We start from the raw sequence: 26,116 nt of genomic DNA on the forward strand, positions 1-26,116 counted from the left end.
TACATACCGTACGCCGCACATGTGTAAAAGCCGCAGGTGCCCACATTGAAACACGAGGTATTTACAAAGAAAAACTTTACACAGAGAGTTTAATGCCAGTGCCGCCCCGCTAACGCTAGCGCCGCTGTGCTAACGCTAGCGCTGCGCTAACAGCGACGTTGTGACGGTCTGAGCGCTCCCGGTCCTGAAAAGTCTTCTTGTGATGTGCACACGCGTATATTTTGTAAACTTCCAGCAAGTCTGAAACGTCCCCATCCATGCTTCAACATGTGCCGTTCGACAACTTGCCGCCGAGTGTTCATGTTCGCTATGGACGTCTCAGAAAGACGAACGCAGCGGCCGTACAGTACGTATACGTGTGTATCTTTTTATCAACTTTTGTTTTAAGGTTAGCTTAGGGTTAGGGTTAGGTTATAACGTACGTTAGCTCCTTCTTTGGAGAAGAAGCGGAACTATGACATTTCCCAGTAAGTGTGTGCTACGTACCCACAGTTCCCCTGTTAGTAACGCGTGCGCATTAATCACAAGGAGACTTTTCAGCACGGGGGAGAGCTCAGACCGTCGGTTTAAAAAAAAAAAAAAACCAACAACATACTGGTAAAAATCACAGAAACACAGCAAAGCGCAGCGCTTACAGTGCTGGTAAAAGTCCCTTCCTTTGCACACAGAAAGAGTTTAAGGCTACTGCGGCGCTAATGCTAGCACTCACACTAGCGTGGCTGGTTAAAATGAAAATTACCGGTAAATATTACTGACACACGGCAGTAACACGCTAGCGTCGGTGCTTCGTACGCCTACTTTTTCTAATTGAGCCCTCCGTGGATATTGCGCAATCCGCGTCACTGACCAATCAGAGGCCAGAGATCTGCATAGACCAAAGCCCGTTTTTGCTCCCGCCATTTTCTCTGACAACATTGCATGGTCCAGTATAGGGTTAGTTAGCGTTTTATCGCGTATTTGGGTTATTTAACAAAAAATATGGTTAAGAGGTGTAGTCACGGACTTTGTAATAGTGACGACGGGTATCCTGAAAGGCTAGTCGGTGGAGTTCGATTCGTACCCTTTGCAAAACCGAAGACCCAGTACGAAAAATGCCTTCGATGGATCAAACTTTGTGGAAGACTGCATCATCAACTAAATCCATCTAATATCAACCGGAACACATGTCAAGGTATGCCCTACATTTCATTTTCAATACATGTCTCGTATAAATGAATTTGAAGTTCTTCGCTAGCATAACACGGCTGCGTGTGAACGATTGACACACTTATTCTTTGTTGAGCGATATTTAGCGATGATCGGACTGCACAAACGTGTCGCTTTCTTGCTGGCTCGCGGCCAGAAGCTTAACCAGACTGTGTTTGCACGAAGATATGCCCTAAATTAGATTTTTAATCCACGTCTCGTATAAATGAATGAGACGTTCCCCGCTAGCATAACATTGCTACGTGTGAACGATTGACTGAAATCAGAAGCATGGCGTCTCTCTCAGTTCAGAATGTATTGTATTTAGAATCTATAATATATCGTTGATTTGAATGAAATCAGAAGCATGGAGTCTGTCTCAGTTCAGAATGTATTGTATTGTATTTGCCATTTTTACCGTTTGTCTTACGTGAGCGTACGGAGGGGTCAATTATCTGGCTTTCTTGCAGCGCTGTGCCCAGCAGATGACGATTCGGACGACTACGAAGAGGCCGACGCATCTTACGCCAGCATTCTTCCGGTGAACCCATTAGACCGGGTACGAGCTGTTAACGGGTCCTTTGTCGCGACCGCATTCATTTGTAACCTTTATGAATGACAACAGTGTCCTCCCCTACCTAGGAAATGTCCCTACAAGTGCCTCTTCAAGCAAAAGGCCGGTACAGTTCTTTATGCAGCGATGACGAGCTATTAGGCGACGACGAGTAAGTCGTACGAAACGACGTTTGCGCAAATCGGGACGCGCACGTTTGAGCCGTTAAGGGGGAGGCAACGGTCGGCCCACGTGCCCGACTCTTCGGTGACGAGTTTTGGCAAAATGTTTTTGTCATTGTTAGTCTCGCCGTACAGTTTAGAAGGGAAAGAGGATTTGTTTACGGTTTATGTAATGCGGACTGTAATTTTTTGCCACCAACAGACAGGAAAAACTCGTCATATCGCTTGTGTTCCAAACCAGATAGCGATACATATTTTCTTTCAGGTGTCATCTTGTTGTTGTGGGTTTTTTGTTCCATCCGCAGGCCGAGCGTTTGGGAAGAACCGGGCCTGAGCGACCTGCAAGCGAGCATCTTTCTGCCCAACGCTGGCAGACTGGCATCAGCCCCGAAAGAAGGCAGCTCCCACCTCGCCGCCGTCATCAAGATGGGCTGGCTCGACAAGAACCCACCGCAAGGGTAGGACGTGGGCGATACACTTCGGACGAATCAACAAAAGATGAGCCATCGTCAATTGTGCCAAATGATGGATTACACCAGACACCCATATCTGGTTGTTTTCTTATCACATGGTTGAGGACCTGCTTTCTGCATTAAGTGGAAACTCAAAATATTCAACAAAATATTGATGTGTATGTAAACACTACTGGAGATGGATACAATTACTGTACAAGCACACCTTCACGTTGCACATACATGTTCGTGAAAATGAGGAATGTGTTCCTCCTTTTGCGGCTTGCATTTATTTGGGCAGTTTCCATCCGTCCATTTTCTTTGCCGCTTATCCGCACGAGGGTCGCCGGGAGCGCTGGAGCCAATCCCAGCTGTCAACGGGGCAGCCAGCCAATCGCAGGGCACGTCGAGACAAACAGCCGCGCTCACGATCATAATAATAATTGCTCTCGTCGCGGTGAAACTGGATGTGTAATTGTTTGGGTGGTAACGTTACACTCAAAATTATGGTTTGCTACTTTTTTTCTTGTTTGTTTTTAAGGTTATATATTTTCATAAGGGAGAAAAATCCAAAACAAAATGCTCATCTGTTTTTTAATAACAAAAAAAACAATAAAAACAACTTAAAATTAAACACCAGCAGGTCTTAACATCAAGACTTGAAACATTATCCATCCATTTGCTTAGCCGCTCATCCTCACAAGGGTCTCTGGGAGTGCTGGAGCCTATCCCAGCTGTCAACGGGGCAGGATGCGGGGTACACCCTGAACTGGTTGCCAGCCAATCGCAAGGCAAATAAGAGACTCGCAATCACACCTAGGAACAATTTAGAGTGTCCAATTAATGTTGCATGTTTTTGGGATATGGGAGGAAACCGGAGTGCCCACCCGGAGAAAAGCCACGCAGGCACGGGGAGAAAATGCAAACTCCACACAGGGGTCCGGGATTGAACCCGGACCTCAGAACTGTGAGGCCAACGCTTTCTTTACCAGCTGAACCGCCGTGCCATATTTGGGCAGTTTCTCTCCAAAAATTGGATTTATGGGAACTTTTATCCATCGTCTCGACCACAGGTGTCAAACTCAAGGCCCGGGGGCCAGATCCGGCCCGCCGCACGATTTTTATGTGGCAAATCATCTGTATCAACTTCCATGATTGAAGTTAAAATCTGTATCGAAATTTCAAATTGTCACGTCATATAAATGATTCATACGAAAATATGACGAGGCGGTCAAAGATTTTTATGGTTTCGCAGTCATGACGGGCGCCTGAGGGAAACCGTCGGTAAAATGCGACAAAAATGAGTTTTGACACCTCTGATCTGGAGCATATGTGAGGTCCGACATCACCAACCCTGACCTGGTTGACATCGAGAGAGCCCTCAGATTCTTTCACGCCAAAATAATCCGATCATAACTTTATGGCAGAGAGGGGATTAGGTCACATATGTTCAATTCACAAATAAATCTCAAGTCATAACCGTCAAGTCTCAAGCGCACTTCATTTCGAGCGAGTCAAGTCGTGTCATTATTTGCAAGTTCCAAGTCAAGTCATACGATCTTGCTCCCGAGGCAAGAGTGCGGCGGTGAAGAGATATGAATTTATTGCACCGAATTTTTTCAATGTTGTATCTCAAACTCAGTTGAACTTTATTCCCGAACAAGGTGCGCCGTGTACTTTGCGGTGAGCGCTTTGTAACTGCCGTGCTTCCTAACAAAACAAAAGCTTTTTGTTTTTTTTTTAGGGTCAAATAATATTACACGGGAAGATAATGGGGAATAAAAGAGAGATTCATAACTAAGGGAATAATGCATAAAAACGTTTTCCGTCCTTCACGAAATAAAAGCAAGATGGAACAAAATCTGGATTAATCCCTCGTCCTCCACTTGAATTTAATCACTCAGTTGGATTTGTTTAGCTGTCAAATGATCTTTTCCGTCTTTGTGATTTCTGCGCTGATCAAGTTTGTGGTTGCGCGTCAGGTTTCCATCGTTTTCCATCGACAACTTCATCGCATTTTGTCATCTTTGCAGCTCCTTCTATCGTTCGTACGCGTGGCTCCGTTATCTTTGCAAGTGATCACAAACGCAGGCTGTGTTGCCGTTTTGGCAATTTCTTAATTTAAAAAAAAATAAAAAAAAAAAATGGGCAAACTTTCTCAATCAAAATTCAGTTTTTCAATTCAAAACAAGACGACCTTTGAAGTCATGTAGTTGAAATCAGTCAAGTCCATTGGCGATGACGGATATCCAAGCCCTCTCAGCCGCTGCGAAAATGGGAAAGAAGAAGAAACAAGGCAAACCTCAGTTCACGTCGTCCATTTTGTGCTACCACGTCGCCGCACTTTTATTAATTTTGCACGCTCCTCCCAAAGGGCCCTTTACTATCAGAGGCGGTGGGTCAAGCTCGACGTTGACTACCTGCGATACTTCGACAACGACAAGGTGACAGTCCGCCCGCCATTTCTGGTATGGTACAACCCGCTGAAGCTGCCGCGGTCGATGTCTGTTGCAGCAAGTCTATTCCAAGGGAATCATTCCGACCGCATCGATAACGAACGTGACGAGCGTTGGGGAGCTGAAATTTGAGGTCATCACAAGCAATCGGACGTTTATCTTCAAGGCCGAAAGTGACGGTTGGTCTGCTTCTTGATCTGATTTTCCAAAACCCAAATTAGGACTGACTTCAGTCTTTCCTCCCCTCCCCGCCGATTGCGCATCCGTCCAGCTGAGAGAAAGGAGTGGGTGACTGTGCTGCAGGACTGCACAAGGGGGCGCCAGAGACGCAGTACCTTAAGCCCCGGTTCACCTTTGATTCCGGAGTTCAAAGGCTATTTGGAGCTCAAAGGTCTCCGCTCGAAACTTTATACAGTTGTGACTTCAGATAAGGTCTTCCTCTACAAAAACATGGAGGTGAGTGTCATGTTTATTTTATTTTTGTAACTGTTAATTGATGAATTTACCGGTATGTCTTCCCTACAGGACTACCGAGTTGGAGTGGGTATCACGTCGATCGAGATGAATGTCGGAAATGTCAAAGTCACGGATCGCCGCGGCTTTGATCTCACCACGCCGTACCGGATTTTCAGGTACCGTCGGCGCACTCAAAATCCAACACTTTGTACTTTGTACGTACATTCCAAAGAGCACGATTCTCATCTTTTGTTTTGCGTATCGTCGGTCACAGTTGTTAGCGCTCGGATCGGATCGTGTTATTTCGTGAGAATCCCCGCCGGGTTCCCTCGGCGAGTTTATTTGCAAGGAAAGAGCTCCTCCGTGCGCGTGATCTTCGGGCTGAAACTTGACCGCCTGCTGTGCGAACACCGAGCTTGACAGGATGTGGAAACTGCCTGCCCATCTGCGCGATGTATTTTTTTTACTTGAATCTCGAATCAGTCATTATAAAAGTCTGCTTTAATGAGTTTGTCCCAAAAAAAAAAGAGGTTCATTTCGAGCTCCAGTCTCTCCGTGATCATTTCAAGACAAAGGAACAGATTTGAGTTTGCTTGCCCTGCTAAAAATTTTCTATCGAACGTTTCCAAAGAATTTCTAAGGAACTTTAGGACCCAGGTCCTATCGAATTTTTGTAGACATTCTATTGTTCTGTAGAAATTCTATAGAAAATCACAGCCAAAGTTCTATAGAACAAGTTCTGTACAAATTCTATAGAATTTGTATCGAAAAATTTTTAGCTGGGAGCCTACCATGTGACCAAGTAAAGAGCGAGTGCTAAAAATGTATTCTACCGTAATTCCCGGCCTACAGAACGCACCTTGTCGCAAGCCTCACCGAGTACATTTGTAAAGGAAATACCATTTGGTACATGCATACGACGCACGAATGCAAAAGCCGCAAGTGCCCACATCGAAACCCACGTGGAACCTCAAGATAGTTACAAAGAAAGACGGTACACGGGAAGAGTTTAAGGATAGCGCGGCACTAAGGCCAGCGTGGTGCTAACAGGGCCGGTTAAAATAAAACTTACCAGTAAATAGTCCTTAGACACAGCAGCAACACGCTAGCACGGCGCTAATGCTAGCGCAGAACTAACAGGGCCGGTAAAAGTCACTTCCTTGGCACACAGAAAGAGTTTAAGGCTAGCGCGGCGCTAATGCTGGCGCTAACGCGAACAGGGCTGGTTAAAGTCACTTCCTCGGCACACAGTTTAAGGCAGTGGTTCCCAAATTGGGGTCTACGGACGGACACCCCCCGGGGGTGAAAAACGTCTTTCCAGGGGGGGTCCGTGACGTGAAAGCGAAAAAACAAAATCGTCTGGAAGCTAATCATGATGTGAGAATTGCCCTTTCTTTCCAGTGTTGAACCACGTTTTGATTTATTGTGTAAAAATAAAAAAGCAAGAGCACGTGTACCAGAATGGCATAGCTGTGTCCAGCACTTCATGATTGGCGAAAGTTGAGGTTGGGGGTCCGGGAGCTTTTTGAACGACTCACTGGGGGTCCGGGCCCAGGTTGACTTTGGGAACCACTGGTTTAAGGCTAGCGCGGCTCTAATGTTAGTGCTACTGGTAAATATTACTGAGACACGCCAGTAACACAGCAGCAACTTGCTAGCACAGCGCTAACGCCAGCGCAGCACTTAGAGGGCTAGTAAAAGTCACTTCCTCGGCACACAGAGTTTAAGGCTAGCGCGGCGCTAATGCTGGTGCTAACGCTAACAGGGCCGGTTGATATAAAACTTACTGGTAAATCTCACTGAGACACGCCAGCAACACGCTAGCACAGCGCTAACGCTAGCGCAGCGCTTACAGGGCCGGTAAAAGTCACTTCCTCGGGACATATATTCCACCGGTCTCATTTTTACCTTTTCCGCTCGAGTGCCCCCTGGCGGCAGTTAGAAAAAAAAAAAATGCACAAATTAGCCGCATCACCGCATGAACCGCAGGGTTGAAAGCGTGTGGGGGGGAAAAAAAGTTGCGGCTTGTGGGCCGGAAATTATGATATTTGCAGGATAACCTGCAGTCCACATGCACAGCAGTCTGTCTATGTGTTTATAAAAATACCCTTGTAATTGTTCATTATTTTGGAATACATAATGCAGACACCTATTTTAAGCACAGAGTAAAGACATCATAGTGTCTGACTGGAAAGAAGAAGTGCCTCATCTGTGATTTTTTTTTTTTTTTACTCCAGTTTTTGAGTATATTTAGCAAGATTGAGTCGGTTTTGAGAGAACGACAGATGACGGGGGATTCACATATTAAAGGCTCCGCTTGGTTTCTTCCGTCCCTCCCGTTGCTTGATGGCCGCCATGGCAACGCTGAAAAACGCGTTCGCGTCTGTCCGCAGTTTCGTAGCAGAGTCCGAGCAGCTGAAAGATCAGTGGGTGGACGCGATGAGAGAATCCATCGATGAGGCTTTGTCCAATCGGGAGGTCGCTGATCGAATATGGGCGGAGCCGAGCAACAGCTTCTGCGCCGACTGCGGCACCCCTAAACCGGAATGGGCCGCCATCAACCTGTGCGTGGTGGTCTGCAAGCGATGCGCAGGTTTGTTTTGTGAAATTTCTGTGCCTGACGGATGGTTTGAGTAATTTTCCATCATCCCGTTAGAGTATGACCGCAGTGCTTAAGTATTTGATACCCATATGTTACAGAGCAGATGTGGGTTTCCTTCAAATTTGCTCGGTAGAGATGTGTGGTTGATGCACACGTGTTTTTCAGGAGAGCACCGAGGACTGGGCCCTAACATCTCTAAGGTTCGGAGTCTGAAAATGGACAGGAAAGTCTGGACCCAAGAGCTCATACAGGTGATACACCCACGTCATGTGGTGCGGTTGCATTAAATGGGAATTTTATTCGTTTTATTTCAACGTGGCAGTGGGCTATAATCGATTGAGGAAATGTTGGTCTCATGATCGTTATCGTTGATCATACAATCACGGAGTATGACCCTAACCCTAAAGTCCCAAACCTTACTGTTCTAAATGTCATGAACAGAGATGCGTGTAGGAAAATCAACCACCCTTCCATCACCCAATCAACCATTTAACCAACCAACCAACCAATCAATCAAATGAGAGGGTTACACTAGCAGGTTCTTGCTCGAACATTAATTTTACCAAGACATGTTGGACAAATGAAGGCTGTGCCCATATTACAAAAAGAAAGATCTGTAAAAGGATGCTTGGATAAGTTTGCTGTGGAAGCTGAATTGGAAATCTTGGAGAAAGACCTCCAAGAAGTCATTGTAGCTGAAAAGGGGCTACCGGCCTTCATTTTCAGCGAATATAGACGGCGCCATATTGCAGGTCAAACAGAGCTGCTCGACATTGTGGGAGACGTTGAACCGCAGGAGAATATTTACAATATCCGAGGACCGTTGTGCTGTTGGTCATCGCAACAGACGAGACAAATATTCAGAGATCATTCCATGGAATACCAGCTGAAAACAACAGAAAAGATCGATGGATTTCGGCAGTTAAACGTGATGACCGGTGCCCAACCGAATAGACACGACTGTGTACTTATCACTTCATTTCAGGTAGGGATTATTCTTAATATCAAATTACCCAAAAAGTATTTATAATGCCAAAGTGACTAATTTGAGAACAGTGCGTAAAGAAAATAAACTGTCTGTCGCAGAGAGGTTTGGCCGCGATACGCTTCTGTGTACAGAGTAGCCGTCTCCCCCCACCCCCAATCATAGTTAATGAATGCGAGTTTGGGTAAAACCAGGGCTCATTTATTTAAATATTGGTGTTTGTATTGAGTACAATCTGAAAAGATCGATGGATTTAGGCAAAGGTTAACGTGTGGCCGAATACGCTTCCGCGTTCACGACCCGTCTCCCCGTCACTATGTCGGATTTATTCCCGACTGAGAACAGATCCAGCAACGAAGTGTTGGTATGTGTCCAGACTATTCTCTGGAATACCGTCTGAAATGACCAGAAAATATTGATGGATTTCGGCGATTAAACATGAAAGATTGTTCCCAACCACAATGCACACACACACACACACACACACACACACACACCTGTGGAGATGCCAAGTTGACTACTTTGAGAACAATGCGTGTTCAAAACAAAGAAAATAAACCGACTGTCGCACCAAAGAGGTTAACATGTGGCCGCAATCGCTTCCGTGTACATCCCGTGGAGATGACTCCCTCTTTTATTTCCCCCAATCATAGTCACTGAATTTGAGTTTGTGTAAAATCAGGGGTCATCTATTTTAAATATTGGCATTTGTATTGAATATTAACTGGAAGAAGATGGATGGATTCCAGAAAAGGTGAACATGTAGCCGAATACGCTTCCGCGTTCGCGAGCCGTCTGCCCGTCGAGAACAGATCCAGCAACGAAGTATTTGTATGCGTCCGGACCTTTATACGCTTTCAAACTGTTCCGTGTAAATCTCGACGACTTACTCACCGGCTCCACGTGTCGATCCAGTTGCCCAGGACAAGCGGAGGTGGGTGAACAGTCCAATTTTGTTATCGGTGAAAAACATCGACTTCGGCATGAAACACGGCTCCTCGGTGCCAAGTGTCTCTCATTTTCCCACGTCGCTTCGTTTATTATCACCGTCTAAATGTTTCACTGTATCAGACAAAACTTTGGGCGTCGTGCCATCCGACATATTTCCGTGCCGTCTCCAACCGACTTTGCGTTGAAGAACGTTTTGTTTGACCGGCGATACGGCACGTCACGTGATTTTTATGACGTAGGTGCACGGGCTCGACAGGTGTCTCACTACCGAGTTGAACTACTTAGAAACGAGCGTGTACTGTACAGCGGCAGACCTTATGGACCTTAACCGCTGTTGCCTCGGACAATGTCAAAGCGCTGCGTTTGGCTGGACCTGTGCAGGTGTTCTCGTCGCTCGGCAACGACCGGGTCAACGGTTTCTGGGCGGCGAACGTCCCGCCGAGCGAGGCGCTCTCGCCTTCCAGCTGCAGTGACGACCGGCGGCGTTTCATCACCAACAAGTACCGCCATGGCAAATACAGGAAGTACCACCCGTTATACGGAAACCAGAAAGAGCTGAATAACGTAAGTTTCCACTTTTTTTTTTTTTTTTTTTAAGTGTGACCACGTGCATTGCTTACGCATGACAGCATGTAGCCGTTAATTCATTTTCGGAGTTGTGAGTTTAAATACACGCTGAATAATTAGCTGTTGCCCACGTTGACGTCATCGGCATTAAGGCCGTATTTATGTCGCAAGTGTCACCACCCAGTCTGCCACATAGTTCTGCGTCGCCTGTGTCGTGTTTTTATTGCAGTGGTGCGTCTGCGTCTTGGAGCTCACATTTGTGACGGAATTATTTCATTGCGCCATTTGTACTACACTGCGACGAACATACCAAGGATACGCGCTAGATAGATGAAGCTCTTTTCATACCTTCTTTTAAGTGCCATCAGGCTGGCAGCCATAACCAGATCTTATATTCTTTTGGTGAAGTCAAACGTAAAAACACTTGTCACTCATTTGACGGTGTGATTTTATCTCTTCCGTCAGTAGAAGGAAGTTGAAGAGAGATTCTTTCCCCCTCCATTTATCCGAACCTCCTTTTACGTGGCCCCTCTGCATTCCTTGCGCAACTGAAATGCAGATGACTTGAAGAGAAAAGCAGACTGTATTATATTTCAACTAAAGAGTGCTTGCCAATTGAACTAGCTTTTATCTCTATCATTTATTTAAACAGCTTTTGCTTCTGGATCACAAATGCTTATCAATATTTAGCTAGCAAAGGCCAAACAAGAGGCAGATGATGACCACCGTAATTCCCGGCCTACAGAACGCACCTGGTTATAAGCCTCACCCAGTACATTTGTAAAGGAAATACCATTTGGTACGTACGTAGGCCGCAGCCGTGTAAAAGCTGCAAGTGCCCTACATTGAAACGTATTTACAAAGAAAGACTGTACACGGAGAGTTTAACGCTACCGCTGCGCTAATGCTAGTTTTAATATGCTTTTCTTTCCAAACACTGCCTGTGAAGCAGCAGTAACACACCACAGGACCAGTTAAAAAAAAACAAAACAAAAAAAAAAAACATACCGGTAAAAATCACAGAGACAGCAGTAATTTACTAGCGCAGCACTAACAGGGCCGGACCGGTAAAAGTCATTTCCTCCGCACATATATTCCACCGGTCTCACTCTTACCTTTTCTGCTCGAGTGCCCCCTAAGCCATAAACCGCAAATTACGGCACATGTACGTCAGGTTGGACGCAAAAGGAGGAAAAAAAATAGACAGAGGGTGGCCAGACGGAGGGGTAGAGATGGGAAGGATGCGCAGCAGGTTAGGGTGGTTAAGGATAGAGATGGAAATGGGGATGTGTGATCTGCTGCTAGTAGTGCGCTGGATAGAATACTTTGAGGAGTTGGGGGGGGGGGAGAGAGAGAGAGAGAGAGAGAGAGAGAGAGATAGAGAGAGAGAGAGAGAGATAGAGATATAGAGAGATAGAGAGAGAGAGAGAGAGAGAGAGAGGAGAGAGAGAGAGAGAGACACACACACACACCATGAAGCTTGGTGACAGTGGACAACTGGGCAGAGCGTTGTCACATGCCATAGGTGCAGGGGAGGACCCAAATGCAGGACTCAGAGACAAAGGCATGATGTTCTGTGGGTTTTTTTCTTATTAAAAAAAATATGAGTGAGAGAGAGAGAGAGAGACACGCACTATGCAGTGTATGTTTTATTATAAACTGATTTGTGTGTGTGTGAGAGAGAACTGAAGAAGCAAGTGGGGTGGATCGGAAAGTACCAACGATTACGGGGGAAACTGGAAAGGCACTTATGAGTATGCAAAATGGAAACTTGTGCTTCCCTTCTCAAATCGTGGGTGGGGGTCATGTGAGACCCTGAAAAACACGATGAACTATAAAAGTATGATTTATTGTAAGTTGATCCTTCTTTCTTTCTTTGTTGATAAATATCGGATTGGATTATTCTTTGTGTACAACGTTGCATCGAGGTGTACTTGCGGGGGCTTCGGCATGGGGGGGTGCTCGGGCTTGTTAATTTTTTTTTTTTTTTTCCTCTTCTTCCCGGGGGGGGGTCTCACCAGAAAACAGTCGAGGAGGACTGCATTAGTGTGACGAGCGTCGATTATTTGCGACCCAACTGGGTCAGCCGTCTGTGGTCCAGCCCACTTAACCCCAAACGTCGGCTGCTCTCATCGAGCTCCAGTGACTCACATTCGCCACCTGACTTTGGGTTCTCGCGCCACCCCCCCTCCCCCGTCCCCCTCCATCAAAAACCAAATGCGTATTCCTGTGCATGTGTCACATGTTTGGTTATAAGCGGGAGACAAAACTGAAGTGCAAAATTACTGCGATAATCCTTCAAGTTTTTTTCCCCGAAAGGTTTTTTTTTTTTTTTTCTCTCCTCTCGCCTTTTTACCCCCCCCCCCCCCCGCCCCCGTTTCAACTTTCACACCGTTTGGCTTCCCGACGGTCATCCCAGCGCCCGGATCCTCTTTGTTTTTTTTGTTTTTTTTTTTTTTTTTTGTTCCGACGCTCGGGCCTTAATGGACTCCAGAAACCCGCCCTGCGAGGGTTCGCCGCCGTTGACCGTCGGTGCTCAAAGGCGGCGGGTGACGGGGTCAAGCGAAAACATCTGCAGCCCTTCCACAAAAGTCAAAAGTAAAGCCCAAAGCCCGTTTCATCTGGTTCTGCCTTCTCACTCCCACATTTCAGCTTCCTTTTTCTCGTTGTTGTCCCCCCCCCCCCCTTTCTCGAATGTGACATCACTCGCTACTCGCTAGCTGGAATGCGCCGTGACCCCGCCCCTCCGCTCGCCTCTCTTCTCCTCCTCTCGTTCACTTCATCGCCGGGCTGCGACTGCTTCAACAAAAGTTGTTTTATTTTTTTCTCCTCTCGTCCCTCCCGGCCCGTTTGCCCGCTTTTCGAACGTCTCTGCCGCTTTGACTCCCGTCTCGATCTCAAGCGATGCAAATTAGGTACTTTTTTTAAACGGGGATCGACCGCGACGACGCCAGCAGGTGAGACTGCGTTTACTGCTGATGTGTTCAGAGTGAGGAAAGAGTGTCGTATCTGTGTGTGTGTTAATGTGGACTTTTAAAGAGTGACTGCGTGTTTTATTACGGGGGGTATAAAGCTCGAGCTCGCGCAGGAATCCGTCTCGATGGACTTTGGATCTCTGGCAGTATTTGCTCTTGTTTTATTTGAGACCGCTGGGACTGTCGAAAGGGTTTTCGGTGCGTACCTTGCTGAGATCGCCCAGCGTGCGCGCTAACACGCAGCGGCGTATATTTTGCGTGCGTCAATTGTCGACGACTGGCCTTTTCTCCGTCAATGCACATCATTGTGCTCCCCTCGTTCATTCGGTTTCAGCCTACTTCACAATCCTCAGCGTTCGTTCTTTCTTTTCCGCCACTTGGAAAACTTTCTGCCATGCGTTCATCTGAAAAGATATGATTTGTTGAATATGTGTGACTGTATGAAAATGTCAGAATCCAAAGAGGAAGGTCTAAACACGAGGACGCTTCCCTCGAGACGCCTCTCGTGTTACCGTTCATCTTTTGTTACTTTTTTTCCAAACTTCATAAAGGTTATTGAAGTTGCTGTTGCCCAATGAGATTATAGCCCGTGTTTACGATTAGCATCCACCCGCTAGGCGCAACGTTATATACGTAATGCTTCAATCGGGAACAAAATGAAGAATTATGTATTACAGGTGTGTAACTGCAACATAACCGTAATTTCTCAGAAATAATGCGCACATTTTTCTACACACTATACTGCATGGCCATAGATGAAGGGGAGGACCCAAATGCAGGACCACGAGACAATGGCATGATGTTCAGTGGGTTTTATTATAAACTGATGTGAGAGAGAGAGAGAGAGAGAGGAGAGAGAGAGAGACCATGAAGCTTGGTGACAGTGGAGAGTGTTGTCACGTGCCATAAGTGCAGGGGAGGACCCAAATGCAGGAGTCCGAGACAAAGGCATGATGTTCAGTGGGTTTTATTATAAAACTGATGAGTGTGTGTGTGAGAGAGAGAGAGAGAGAGAGAGAGAGAGACACTGTGCAGCATGGAGCGTTGTCACGTGTCATAGGTGCAGGAGAGGACCCAAATGCAGGACTCCGAGACAAAGGCATGATGTTCAGTGTGTTTTATTATAAACTGATGGAGTGAGTGAGAGAGAGAGAGAGAGAGAGAGAGAGAGAGAGAGAGAGACACACACACTATGCAGCATGGTGACAGTGGACAACTGGATAGAGTGTTGTCATATGCCTTCGGTCCAGGGGAGGGCCCAAATGCAGGACTCTGAGACAAAGGCATGATGTTCAGTGGGTTTTATTATAAACTGATGGAGTGAGTGAGAGAGAGAGAGAGAGAGAGAGAGAGACACACACACACACTGTGCAGCATGGAGCGTTGTCACGTGTCATAGGTGCAGGGGAGGACCCAAATGCAGGACTCCGAGACAAAGGCATGATGTTCAGTGCGTTTTATTATAAACTGATGGAGTGAGTGAGAGAGAGAGAGAGAGAGAGAGAGAGAAGAGAGAGAGAGAGACACACACACTATGCAGCATGGTGACAGTGGACAACTGGATAGAGTGTTGTCATGTGCCTTCGGTGCAGGGGAGGGCCCAAATGCAGGACTCTGAGACAAAGGCATGATGTTCAGTGGGTTTTATTATAAACTGATGGAGTGAGTGAGAGAGAGAGAGAGAGAGAGAGAGACACACACACACACTGTGCAGCATGGAGCGTTGTCACGTGTCATAGGTGCAGGGGAGGACCCAAATGCAGGACTCCGAGACAAAGGCATGATGTTCAGTGCGTTTTATTATAAACTGATGGAGTGAGTGAGTGAGAGAGAGAGAGAGAGAGACACACACACACACTGTGCAGCATGGTGACAGTGGACAACTGGATAGAGTGTTGTCATGTGCCTTCGGTGCAGGGGAGGGCCCAAATGCAGGACTCCGAGACAAAGGCATGATGTTCAGTGGGTTTTATTATAAACTGATGAGAAGGCTTCAGGTGGGTATCAAAACAATGTGAGCTCAAGCTACGTAATGTAGAGGATAAATGTTTTATGCACAAATGCTTAATGCTGAAGAGTTGATATTTTTAAGACTGAAATATGTGTTAACAGTATTAATAAAATGCATTTATTCCAGTTGGTTGAGCGATTCTGTTCTGACAAGCGTGTCCAGTGGGGCCTGTCCCGAGATCATAAAACCGCTACATCAGCACATGCACATTATTATTAATAATTGTCGTACGGACAGTTTTCTGAAAAACAACCCTTACGAAATATAAATGCAGATCATTCCGAATATTCCGAGCGTATGGGTGGCGGCGAATTGGTGGTGCGCATTGTACATTGGTAGAAGGGTTTTCCTGAATATTTTTTTTTTTTTTTTTTTTTAAGGTCAACTTTGGGGGTGCGCGTTATACTTCGGGGCGCGTTATACTCGAGAAATTATGGTACTTATCATCTAATTTTGTATACTGTTTATCATTTTTAACGCAGCCAAATAAGCAAACACCTCTGACTGTAATAAGAACATTCAATTTTTGACCTGACCAAGTGTGAAAGTGCGACGTTAGCTTGTTTCGTTTCGTCGGCTTGCTCGTTTTCTTCACAATAAACGACAAACTCCATTGTGCTGATCGGGAATTTTATTATTATTATTATTAGTTTTGCTTTTGACGTTGCAGTCTGATTCTGGCGCGGGTGGCTCATCTGTCATACTGGTAAAAGTTTTTGAGGTGTTTATAATTACATTTTTGTGGTCGCCGTTTGCTGCGTCGAAGAAGAAGAAGAAATATTAGCGGTTGCTAATATTTGTCGGTTTTTCGCTCTTCATGCTCGTCAAGTGGGCCGAATTGCAAAACGACGCAAAAACGCTCGACAGGTGACTTCAACAATTTAATGTGCAAAGAACTGGCGTGGACAAACGTTTTAGATTAGGAATCTCTGCAAAAGTCTGTGATCGTATATATATTATTTTTGCGATAACCTTAAGACTGGATCTCTTTTAGATGATGGTGATTTACATAATTCCATACATGGTGACAAGTAATTACAAGAGTATGACTGTATAATACATTTCTGTAAAATGTCTCACTGGTAGGCGGCACGGTGCCTCAGCTGGTAAAGCGTTGGCCTCACAGTTCTGAGGTCCCCGGGTTCAACCCCGGAACCGCCTGTGTGGAGTTTGCGTGTTCTCCCCCATGCCTACGTGGGTTTCCTCCGGGTGGGCACTCCGGTTTCCTCCCACGTCCCAAAAAACATGCGACATTAATTGGACACTCTAAATTGCCCCTAGGTGTGATTGACAGTCCAGCTGTTTGTCTCGATGTGCCCTGCGATTGGCCCGGCGACCGGTTCGGGCCGTACCCTGCTTCCTGCCTGCACTCCTCGTGACCCTCGTGAGGATAAGCGGCAAAGAAAACGGATGGATTTTTCCACTGGTATCACAGCACTCAGTCAGTTGTACTTTTCACTCATTGGACACATCAGTTATGATGATTTTTTTTTTGAGGTAGAGGATTTCTTCTTCCCCACAGATTCATTTTTGCTTTATGTGGCCTTTTTTTTTTTTTTTTTTTCTGCATCATCTTGTCATATTTTTCCCTACCTCTCACAATTCTCATATTTCTAAACTTTTGTTTTTCGTCTGTTAGATCTATAAATTATTCCCGGTGAGGTCACGCTGGAACATTGTGGAAAAACAATCCTCCCCCACGTGGAATTCATATCTCGTGCCCTCCATTTTAAGTGTGCGTACGTATATGATGAACTGTGCAAAAAAAAAAGAAAGAAAGAATCCGACTTTGTGCGCGACTTTTTTGCACGCGTCTGCGGGCATCACGCTCACTTCCAGTGTCTGATTCATGAACCCGAAACCCCTTCCTCCAATTTCTCTCTTCCTCCTCTCACTCCAGTCTTTTTCTTTCCCCTTTTCTCCCGCCCAATCCGCCAGATGGTGCTGCGCGATTGCGGACACGCCCGGATCCAAATTCCTCGCTCCTTCCCTCTCTCCCCGGGGATTTTGCGTTAAGGCCCCGAATTTCCCCGCCCCGTCTTTCCTGCGTGTTTGCTATTCCGTTCGTTCCCTTCTTCCGCGGCGAGCGTCTGACTTTGAGCGCAGCCAAACGACCCATTTCCTCGTCGCGCTCTCGCAAAACTATTGATATGTAACACTAACCTACATCCGGGATGAAAGCGTTCATTCGCATTAACGTCCCGGAGGTGGGGTGGGGGTTGTTTTAGTTTTGCTTGACGGAAATACATAAACAGAGAATTATGAAGCCTCGCTTATCGTCGTTCAGCAGCTGTTACGCCGTAACGTCGCCTGCGTTCCGATTTTTCGAACGTCCGTCTGATTTGCGCGGCGCTGCGCTTGGCAAGTAATGAGGCTTGCGCTCGTGGGCCCGATTAGAATTTCGCGTGGAAAATATAGAAGACAACATTGTCGTGATTAAAAAAAAAAAAAAAATGTTTTCTTCCCCAAGTGCCTTCTCCAGATTGTGTTCCAATTTTCATTTTTGTCATCTGCACAGTTGTAATGATTTTTTTTTTTAAATCTTTCAGTCTATACCAATCCAGGGATCGCCATGAGAGTAACCAGCATTAAAAAAATGGCGTAACAATTAATATCAATATAATAGAGCCACTAATAAGTGTTTTCAGGAGTGCCCCCCCCCCAAAAATAAAGATAACTACCCCCTCTCTCCCTGATATTAGTTGTGCCTGAGGGTATCAAACTGTGAATATGTGGTGCCACGTTCCACTTTAATATAAACATCATGAGCGTATGGATAAAAAAATGTCACACGGACAGAATGTGGGTGTAATTTTATACTTGGCTTGTGTAATAACTTTTTAAATGCGACGTCATAGCAACTCATATAAACACCAAATTAGAGCTGTATCGATTGTAGGTGATTTTAAAGCAAGGCACTAATAGGCAGATGACAAATGTAAAATGTCTATTAAAAAAAGCTTTTAAAGTACTGTATTTTCCACACTATAAGGCGCACCCTCAATAAATGGCCTACATTTTTCATATATAAGGCGCACCGCATTATGAGGCGCATATAATCGATGCTGGGGTTACGTTATGCATCCATCAGATGGAGCTGCGCTAAAAGCTCAATATGTATCCATATATAAGGCGCACCTGATTATAAGGCGCACCTGATTATAAGGCGCACCCTCAATGAATGGCCCGTTTTATTCTATTTTTCATATATAAGGCGCACCGCATTATAAGGCGCATATAATAGATGCTGGGGTTACGTTATGCATCCGCCAGATGGAGCTGCGCTAAAAGCTCAATATGTATCCATATATAAGGCGCACCTGATTATAAGGCGCACCCTCAATGAATGGCCCGTTTTATTTTATTTTTCATATATAAGGCGCACCGCATTATAAGGCGCATATAATAGATGCTGGGGTTACGTTATGCATCCGCCAGATGGAGCTGCGCTAAAAGCTCAATATGTATCCATATATAAGGCGCACCTGATTATAAGGCGCACCCTCAATGAATGGCCCGTTTTATTTTATTTTTCATATATAAGGCGCACCGCATTATAAGGCGCATATAATAGATGCTGGGGTTACGTTATGCATCCATCAGATGGAGCTGCGCTCAAGGCTCAATATTGATCCATATATAAGGCGCACCTGATTATAAGGCGCACCCTCACTGAATGGCCCGTTTTAATTTTTTGGTCATATATAAGGCGCATAAAATAGATCCTGGGGTTACGTTATGCATCCATCAGATGGAGCTGCGCTAAAGGCTCAATATGTATCCATATATAAGGCGCACCATCAATAAATGGCGTATTTTAAAACTTTTTTCATATATAAGGCGCACCGCATTATAAGGCGCATATAACAGATGCTGAGATTACGTTATGCATCCATCAGATGGAGCTGCGCTAAAGGCTCAATATTGATCCATATATAAGGCGCACCTGATTATAAGGCGCCCCGTCGTCTTTTGGGAAAGTTAAAGGATTTTGGGTGCGGGTTATAGTGCAGAAAATACGGTACTCGTAACGGCGAGTGCGCGATCTCCAAGTACTGCCTAAAATACTGTGCTTTCCAAATACCAGTTATAATAACCAAAGTTGAAATACACTAGCCTAGTAGTAGTAGTATGTAGTTGTGTTGTTGTTGTATTGTGAAGCTTTTCAGTACCGTAATCTGTAACGTTGTGACTGAGGTCAGGACACGATGCGCCAGCGAAGCTTTTCCTCCCCAAACTCTCCCCAAAACCAGATCTACGGACTTTGCGCCCCCCCCCCCCCCCCCCCCCCCCCCCCCCCCCCGCAATTACGCAATACTTTCGGCGATATAACTCGTGAATGGAAAAATTGTATAGTTTTGTTTATGTTGAACAGTAATGCGTGTTTGTTGTTTTCATATATATATATATATTATATATATATATACATCGAGTTCACATTTATAACAGAAATATATGAAATACATGTACATACTGTGGCAAGGTGGATCAGCTGGAAAGCCTGAGCCTCACAGTTCTGAGGTCCCGGGTTCGATCCCGGACCCGCCTGTGTGGAATTTTCATGTTCTCCCCGTGCCTGCGTGGCTTTCCTCCGGGCACTCCGGTTTCCTCCCACATCCCAAAAAATCGGACACTATAAATTGCCCCTAGGTGTGATTGTGAGTGCGGCTGTTTGTCCCGATGTTCCCTGCGATTGGCTGGCGACCAGTCCAAGGTGTACCGTGCCTCCTGCATAGGCCTCCATCAGTCTCTGCAACCCTTGTGAGGATAAGCGACCAAAAAAAAAAATAAAAAATGGAGGGATGGATGTAGATACCGTCCAAGCATTTAACATCATAATTGCATAATTTGTAACGGTTGTTCTTCGTCCCCTTTCCTGCAGGCCTTGTGCATAAACGTGCAGTGCAGCGATGTGCTGGAGACGTTGAGCCTGATTTTCTGCGGCGCCGACGTCAATTGTTCAACGGGCATGGCCAGTTGTCCCACGCCTCTCTCCTTAGCCAACACGCACGCGCAACCCTTGCAAGCTGTTTTACTGAGCCACAACCTGAACACGGGTAAAGGATGACGGGCGGCGTGTTTGTCATGGCGCTGACGTGTCGATTTCCCACCTTTTACCGCATCGCTTTGGCAACTTGATTGCTCCGAATTGCTTTCACTGTATAATTGATGTTTACGTTGGATTACCGTAATTTCCGGCCTACAGAGCAGAGTACACTTGTCAAGGAAATACCATTTGGTACAAACATAAACTGCACCTGTGAATAAGCCGCAAGTGCCCACATTGAAACGTGACATATTCACAAAGAAAGACGGTACACAGAAAGAGTTTTCAAAGTTTTAATACCTTATCTTATCTTAACATGGCGACGACATGGTAGCACGAACAGGCCCGGTTAAAAAAACAAAACAAAAAACATACCGGTAAAAATAAAACGGCTGCGGCAGCTACACAGTAGCAACACGGTAGCACACAGCACTAACAGAGCCGGTTAAAAAAAAAAAAAAAAAACATACCTAAATCACTGACACACGGCAGCAACACGGCAGGAGCATGCTAGCGTGGTGCTAACAGGGCCGGATAAAAAAAAAAAAAAAAAAAAAAACATACCGGTAAATATCACTGAGGCGCGGCCCTAACAGCGACACACTAGTACAGCGCTAACCAGGTCGGTTAAAAAAAACCAACCAATATACTGGGTAAAAAGCACTTCCTCGGCACATATATTCCACTGGTCTCACTCTTACCTTCACTGAGACACGGCAGTAACACAGCAGCGACACACTAGTACAGCGCTAACCGGGTCGGTTAAAAAACAAACAAACAATATACTGGGTAAAAGGCACTTCCTCGGCACATATATTCCACTGGTCTCACTCTTACCTTCACTGAGACACGACAGTAACACAGCAGCGACACACTAGTACAGCGCTAACAGGGCCGGTTAAAAAAAAAAAAACAAACATACTGGTAAAAATCACTGAGATACGCCAGTAACACAGCAGCAACATGCTAGCGCAGTGCTAACGTTAGCCCAGTGCTAACAGGGCCGGTTAAAAAAAAAAAAACATACGGTAAAAATCACTGAGACACGGCAGTAACACAGCAGCAACACACTCGTACAGCGCTAACAGGGTTGGTTAAAAAAAAAAAAAAAAAAAACATACCGGTAAATATCACCGAAAGGCGGCAGTAACATGCTAGCACAGCACTAACGGTAGCGCAGTGCTAACAGGAGCCGGTTAAACAAAAAACATACCGGTAAAAATCACTGAGACGCGGCAGTAGCACAGCAGCGACACGCTAGCACAGTGTTAATGCTACCGTAATGCTAACAGGGCCAGTTAAAAAAAAAAAAAAAAAAACCATACCGGTAAAAGTCACTTCCTCGGCACACATATTCCACTGCTCTCACTCTTACCTTTTCCGCTCAATCGCCCCCTCGCGGCCGTTAGGAAAAAAAAAAAGTCACCGCATAAGCCGCAGGGTTGAAAGCGCGTGGGGAAAAAAGTCGCCGGAAATTACGGTAAAATCAAATAATCAGCCTGCCATGTCCCCCCCCCCCTCAAAGCTTTGCTTTTGTTTTGTTTTTGTTTTTTTTTTTTTTCTCCAGCTCTTCCTCAGTCAGAGGTGGAGAGTGGGATGGACGAAGTTCACTTTCCGGCCCCAACTTGTGTTTATCACAACGGCTTCCTGTTCAAGACTGGATCTATGGCGAGGCCTGTCACAGAGCGCAAGGCCAGAGAGGGTACGCGAGCGTGCTGCGTAATCAGAATTTCATTTTTTATTTCATTTACGCCCGCAATTGTTTTAATAGTTTAGTTCACGGGTGTCAAACCCGAGGCCCTGGGGCCCAGATGTGGCCCGCCACACGATTTTATGTGGCCCGCGAAGACATAATTTTTGTTGAAATCTAGACAGAATTTCAAATCGTCATATCATAAATGATGACGTTGAGATATTGCAAGCAGTTTTGTGTTACCAATCATCCACAATAGTTGAAAAACCCATTCCCCTTGATTTATGATTCCAAAACGAGTTGAGAAATATGATGGGTCAATTGAAGATTGGTTTGTCATGTTGGCCCTCTGACTGAAAACCGTAACTACAATGTCACCCGCGATAAAAATGAGTTTTACACCCCTGCATTAGTTATTGCTTGGATTTTTTTTTTTTTTTTTAATTACTGTCAATGCCTCGTGAGCTTCATGTAGAATCGTTTACTTGCTGTTCATGAAAAATTGAACAATAACATTATGTACGACAACATAATCTAAAAATATTTATTTTTTGCCTTTATAAACATGAAATCGTTTTAATTTAGCTTTTTGTGGAGTGTTTTCTATTTTTTTGGTGCTACTTTGACATATCTATAATCTATATATTTATTATTGTGTGCAGAGTTCAGTCGACGCTGGTGTACACTTAATGAGGGCACGTTCAGCTACTATGAGAGTGACAAGAACTCCAATCCGAATGGCGCTCTGAGAGCCTCGGAGATCGTTTGCTTGGCTGTGGATGTACCGGACAAACACGGGTATGCTCACTCATACATCTGATCTTTTTGGGTACAGTAAACTATTTAGCGCGGTCCTCGCGGTGTCGTCAGCAAAAAACCAACGGTACCCAAAATGAATGCCGGCGATGTATCCGGCTACGTTAGTGTCATTGTACCGTAGCTGCAACTGACAGCACCGCTCAAATCAAGCTAAGCATTGCTCTTTATTCGCATTTTTTTCCAGTCAATATTGTGATAGGTGTGCATATTCGGTATTTATTGGTCTGTTTTAATCGGATAAGGGTAAGGTTTCTTTTTCCGAGACGAACGAGAACCCAGATGATTTCATTTGAAGTCCCCGCTGTCACATTTACGTCCATTACATCTGCGAAAATCTGCGACGCGCCGAGTCCGTCGTAAAAGATGACTGATTTTGCACAAAATCTCACACAATTTACCCGACGCCTTCTCCAACCTCTCTCGCCTCGCAGGTACGAACACACGTTTGAGCTCTACTCAGAGTCCGACCGTCTTTATTTATTCGGCACCGACGACCCGAACGGCCACAAAGAATGGATCAAGTCCATTGCCAAGGTAACCCGTTTTATTATTCCGGAGGAGACACGACGAAAGGGGAAATCCCGCTTCTGGAATTCTCGCACAGACGTGTGTGGAGGTTGTTTTTTTGTTGCCAAAACAACTGTTTTTTTTTGTTTTTTTTTTAAATATATATTCTGGATTATGGAATCTGCCATAAAACGCTGAATCACCTTGTACTATAAATCTGTTTTAGTTACACTAAGTGTAAGAATAACAAGAGGATTAAAAAAACAAAACAAAAAAAAAAAAAAAGCAAAAAATGAGATTAGTGACACGGCTCGTCTCCGTTTTCATGCATCACCTCGTATATTACTGGCTGATTCTTGCGCCGACAAATCTGCACTCGGCGCTTTTATTTTATAATCCGGGGATTCCCGGTCATTAGTATCGAATTAGATTTGGTCGTCACGGGAAACACAATCCTGCCTAAACGTACGAGTCCGCGGCTCCTGCCCGTCCGGCCGTTGCGACAAAGTGACCGAACACACTGTGCTGAAGTGACCTCAGGACCATAATTCTCGAACCCTCACCCCCCCCTTTTTTTTTTTTTTTTTTTTTACCACACACACAAGCAGACGTCGACGGGCTTCTTTTTTGTTACAAAATGACCGTATTTTGCTTTGACTTTTGCAGAGTGTTTCAGTAAACGGCAGTAGACGGACTCAGCGCGTCGCAGATTTTCGCAGACGACTGCAGGTGTAATTGACGTAAATGTGACAGCGGGGACTTCAAATGAAATCATCTGGGTTCTCGTTCGTCTCGGAAAAAGAAACCTTACCCTTATCTGTTTAAAACAGACCAATAAATACCGAATACGCACGCCAATCACAATATTGACCGGAACGAATGCGAATAAAGAGCAATGTTTAGCTTGATTTGAGCAGTGCTGTCAGTTGCAGCTACGGTACAATGACACTAACGTAGCCGGATACATCGCCGGCATTCATTTTGGGTACCGTTAGTGGTTTTTGCTGACGACACCGCTAGGACCGCGCTAAATAGTTTACTGTACCCAACAAGATCAGATGTATGATTTTGAAAATTTTGAGCAAAATCAGTCATCTTTTATGACGGACTCGGCGCGTCGCAGATTTTCGCAGATGTAATGGACGTAAATGTGACAGCGGGGACTTCAAATGAAATCATCTGGGTTCTCGTTCGTCTCGGAAAAAGAAACCTTAGCTTTATCCGTTTAAAACAGACCAATAAATACCGAATACGCACACCTATCACAATATTGACTGGAAAAAAATGCGAATAAAGAGCAATGCTTAGCTTGATTTGAGCGGTGCTGTCAGTTGCAGCTACGGTACAATGACACTAACGTAGCCGGAAACATCGCCGGCATTCATTTTGGGTACCGTTAGTGGTTTTTGCTGACGACACCGCTAGGACCGCGCTAAATAGTTTACTGTACCCAACAAGATCAGATGTATGATTTTGAAAATTTTGAGGAAAATCAGTCATCTTTTATTACGGACTCAGCGCGTCGCAGATTTTCGCAGACGACTGCAGATGTAATTGACGTAAATGTGACAGCGGGGACTTCAAATGAAATCATCTGGGTTCTCGTTCGTCTCGGAAAAAGAAACCTTACCCTTATCCGTTTAAAACAGACCAATAAATACCGAATACGCACGCCAATCACAATATTGACCGGAACGAATGCGAATAAAGAGCAATGTTTAGCTTGATTTGAGCAGCGCTGTCCGTTGCAGCTACTGTACAATGACACTAACGTAGCTGGAAAACGTCGCCGCAATTAATTTTGGGTTGTATGGAAGTAAATGTGTGCCACCGGGATTTGAATTTGAAATGTAAAGTCGTCACGTTTTCAATAGTTGGATTTCGGAATCAGAATCGGCTTTAATGGCCAAGTGTGGAGAACATGCAAGGAAATTTTCTCTGGCAGTCGGCGCTGGCCCTGGAACACGGAACAACACAGCAACAAGAATAAAGAATGAGACATTTTTGTTTATAGGAATTATTCCTTCCCTGTTCTGGACCTGGTTCACGTTCACCGGTGTCAAACTCGAGGCCCGGGGGCCAGATGCGGCCGGCCACATGATTTTACGTGGCCCGCGAAGACAAATCACGTGTGTCAACTTGCATGATTTTTTTTTTTTTGTCAAAATCTGGACAAAATTTCAAATTGTCACATCATAAATGATGAGCTCGAGATGTCGCAAGCATTTTTGTGTTACCAAACGTCGACAATGGTTGAAAAACCCATGACCCTTGATTTCAGATTCCAAAAGTAGCGCAGTTCATGAAATTTCATGTGTAAATGTGATGAGGCGATGAATGATTTTTATGGTTTGACAATCATAACAGCCCTCTGAGAGGAAACGGCAACTACAGTGTGGCGCCCGACAAAAATGAGTTTGACACCCCAGTGCTTCATAGAGGCAGCTAACATACTTTAGCATACTACCTTGATCTCTGATTCCAAAACTAGTTGATAAATCCTCGGTAGCGGGTAACGCGGCGCCGACGATCTGTTCGGCGTAACCAAACAGCCAGCCAATCCAGTTACGCTTTCTTAGTATGCGATGTCACGTGACCAAAAAAGCGCAACCGCGATTGGCTGGGTGTTCGGTTTTGACCTGAAGTAACCCTGCCTGGTGGCACGGACGGTGAAT

General features: G+C 45.2%; 1 protein-coding gene across 8 annotated transcripts in view; it reads left to right on the top strand.

Moving 5' to 3' along the window:
- LOC133505333 (arf-GAP with Rho-GAP domain, ANK repeat and PH domain-containing protein 1-like) overlaps positions 1-26,116 on the top strand; it is a 65,527-nt gene that overhangs the window by 17,023 nt on the left and 22,388 nt on the right. For all 8 annotated transcript variants that reach the window (XR_009796221.1, XR_009796222.1, XM_061828487.1 and 5 more), the window contains 14 exons: positions 1,656-1,744; positions 1,828-1,910; positions 2,226-2,378; positions 4,747-4,816; positions 4,887-5,007; positions 5,100-5,284; positions 5,354-5,460; positions 7,678-7,877; positions 8,052-8,137; positions 10,204-10,386; positions 20,258-20,432; positions 21,990-22,124; positions 22,778-22,913; positions 23,366-23,468. Coding sequence is in view for 6 of the 8 variants with exons in the window: in XM_061828487.1 (XP_061684471.1) it covers positions 1,656-1,744; positions 1,828-1,910; positions 2,226-2,378; positions 4,747-4,816; positions 4,887-5,007; positions 5,100-5,284; positions 5,354-5,460; positions 7,678-7,877; positions 8,052-8,137; positions 10,204-10,386; positions 20,258-20,432; positions 21,990-22,124; positions 22,778-22,913; positions 23,366-23,468 (1,826 nt within the window). In the remaining 2 variants the exon portion in view is untranslated. The remainder of the gene's footprint in view (positions 1-1,655; positions 1,745-1,827; positions 1,911-2,225; positions 2,379-4,746; positions 4,817-4,886; positions 5,008-5,099; positions 5,285-5,353; positions 5,461-7,677; positions 7,878-8,051; positions 8,138-10,203; positions 10,387-20,257; positions 20,433-21,989; positions 22,125-22,777; positions 22,914-23,365; positions 23,469-26,116) is intronic.

Source organism: Syngnathoides biaculeatus, chromosome 8 (assembly GCF_019802595.1).
Source record: "Syngnathoides biaculeatus isolate LvHL_M chromosome 8, ASM1980259v1, whole genome shotgun sequence".
NCBI lineage: Eukaryota > Metazoa > Chordata > Actinopteri > Syngnathiformes > Syngnathidae > Syngnathoides > Syngnathoides biaculeatus.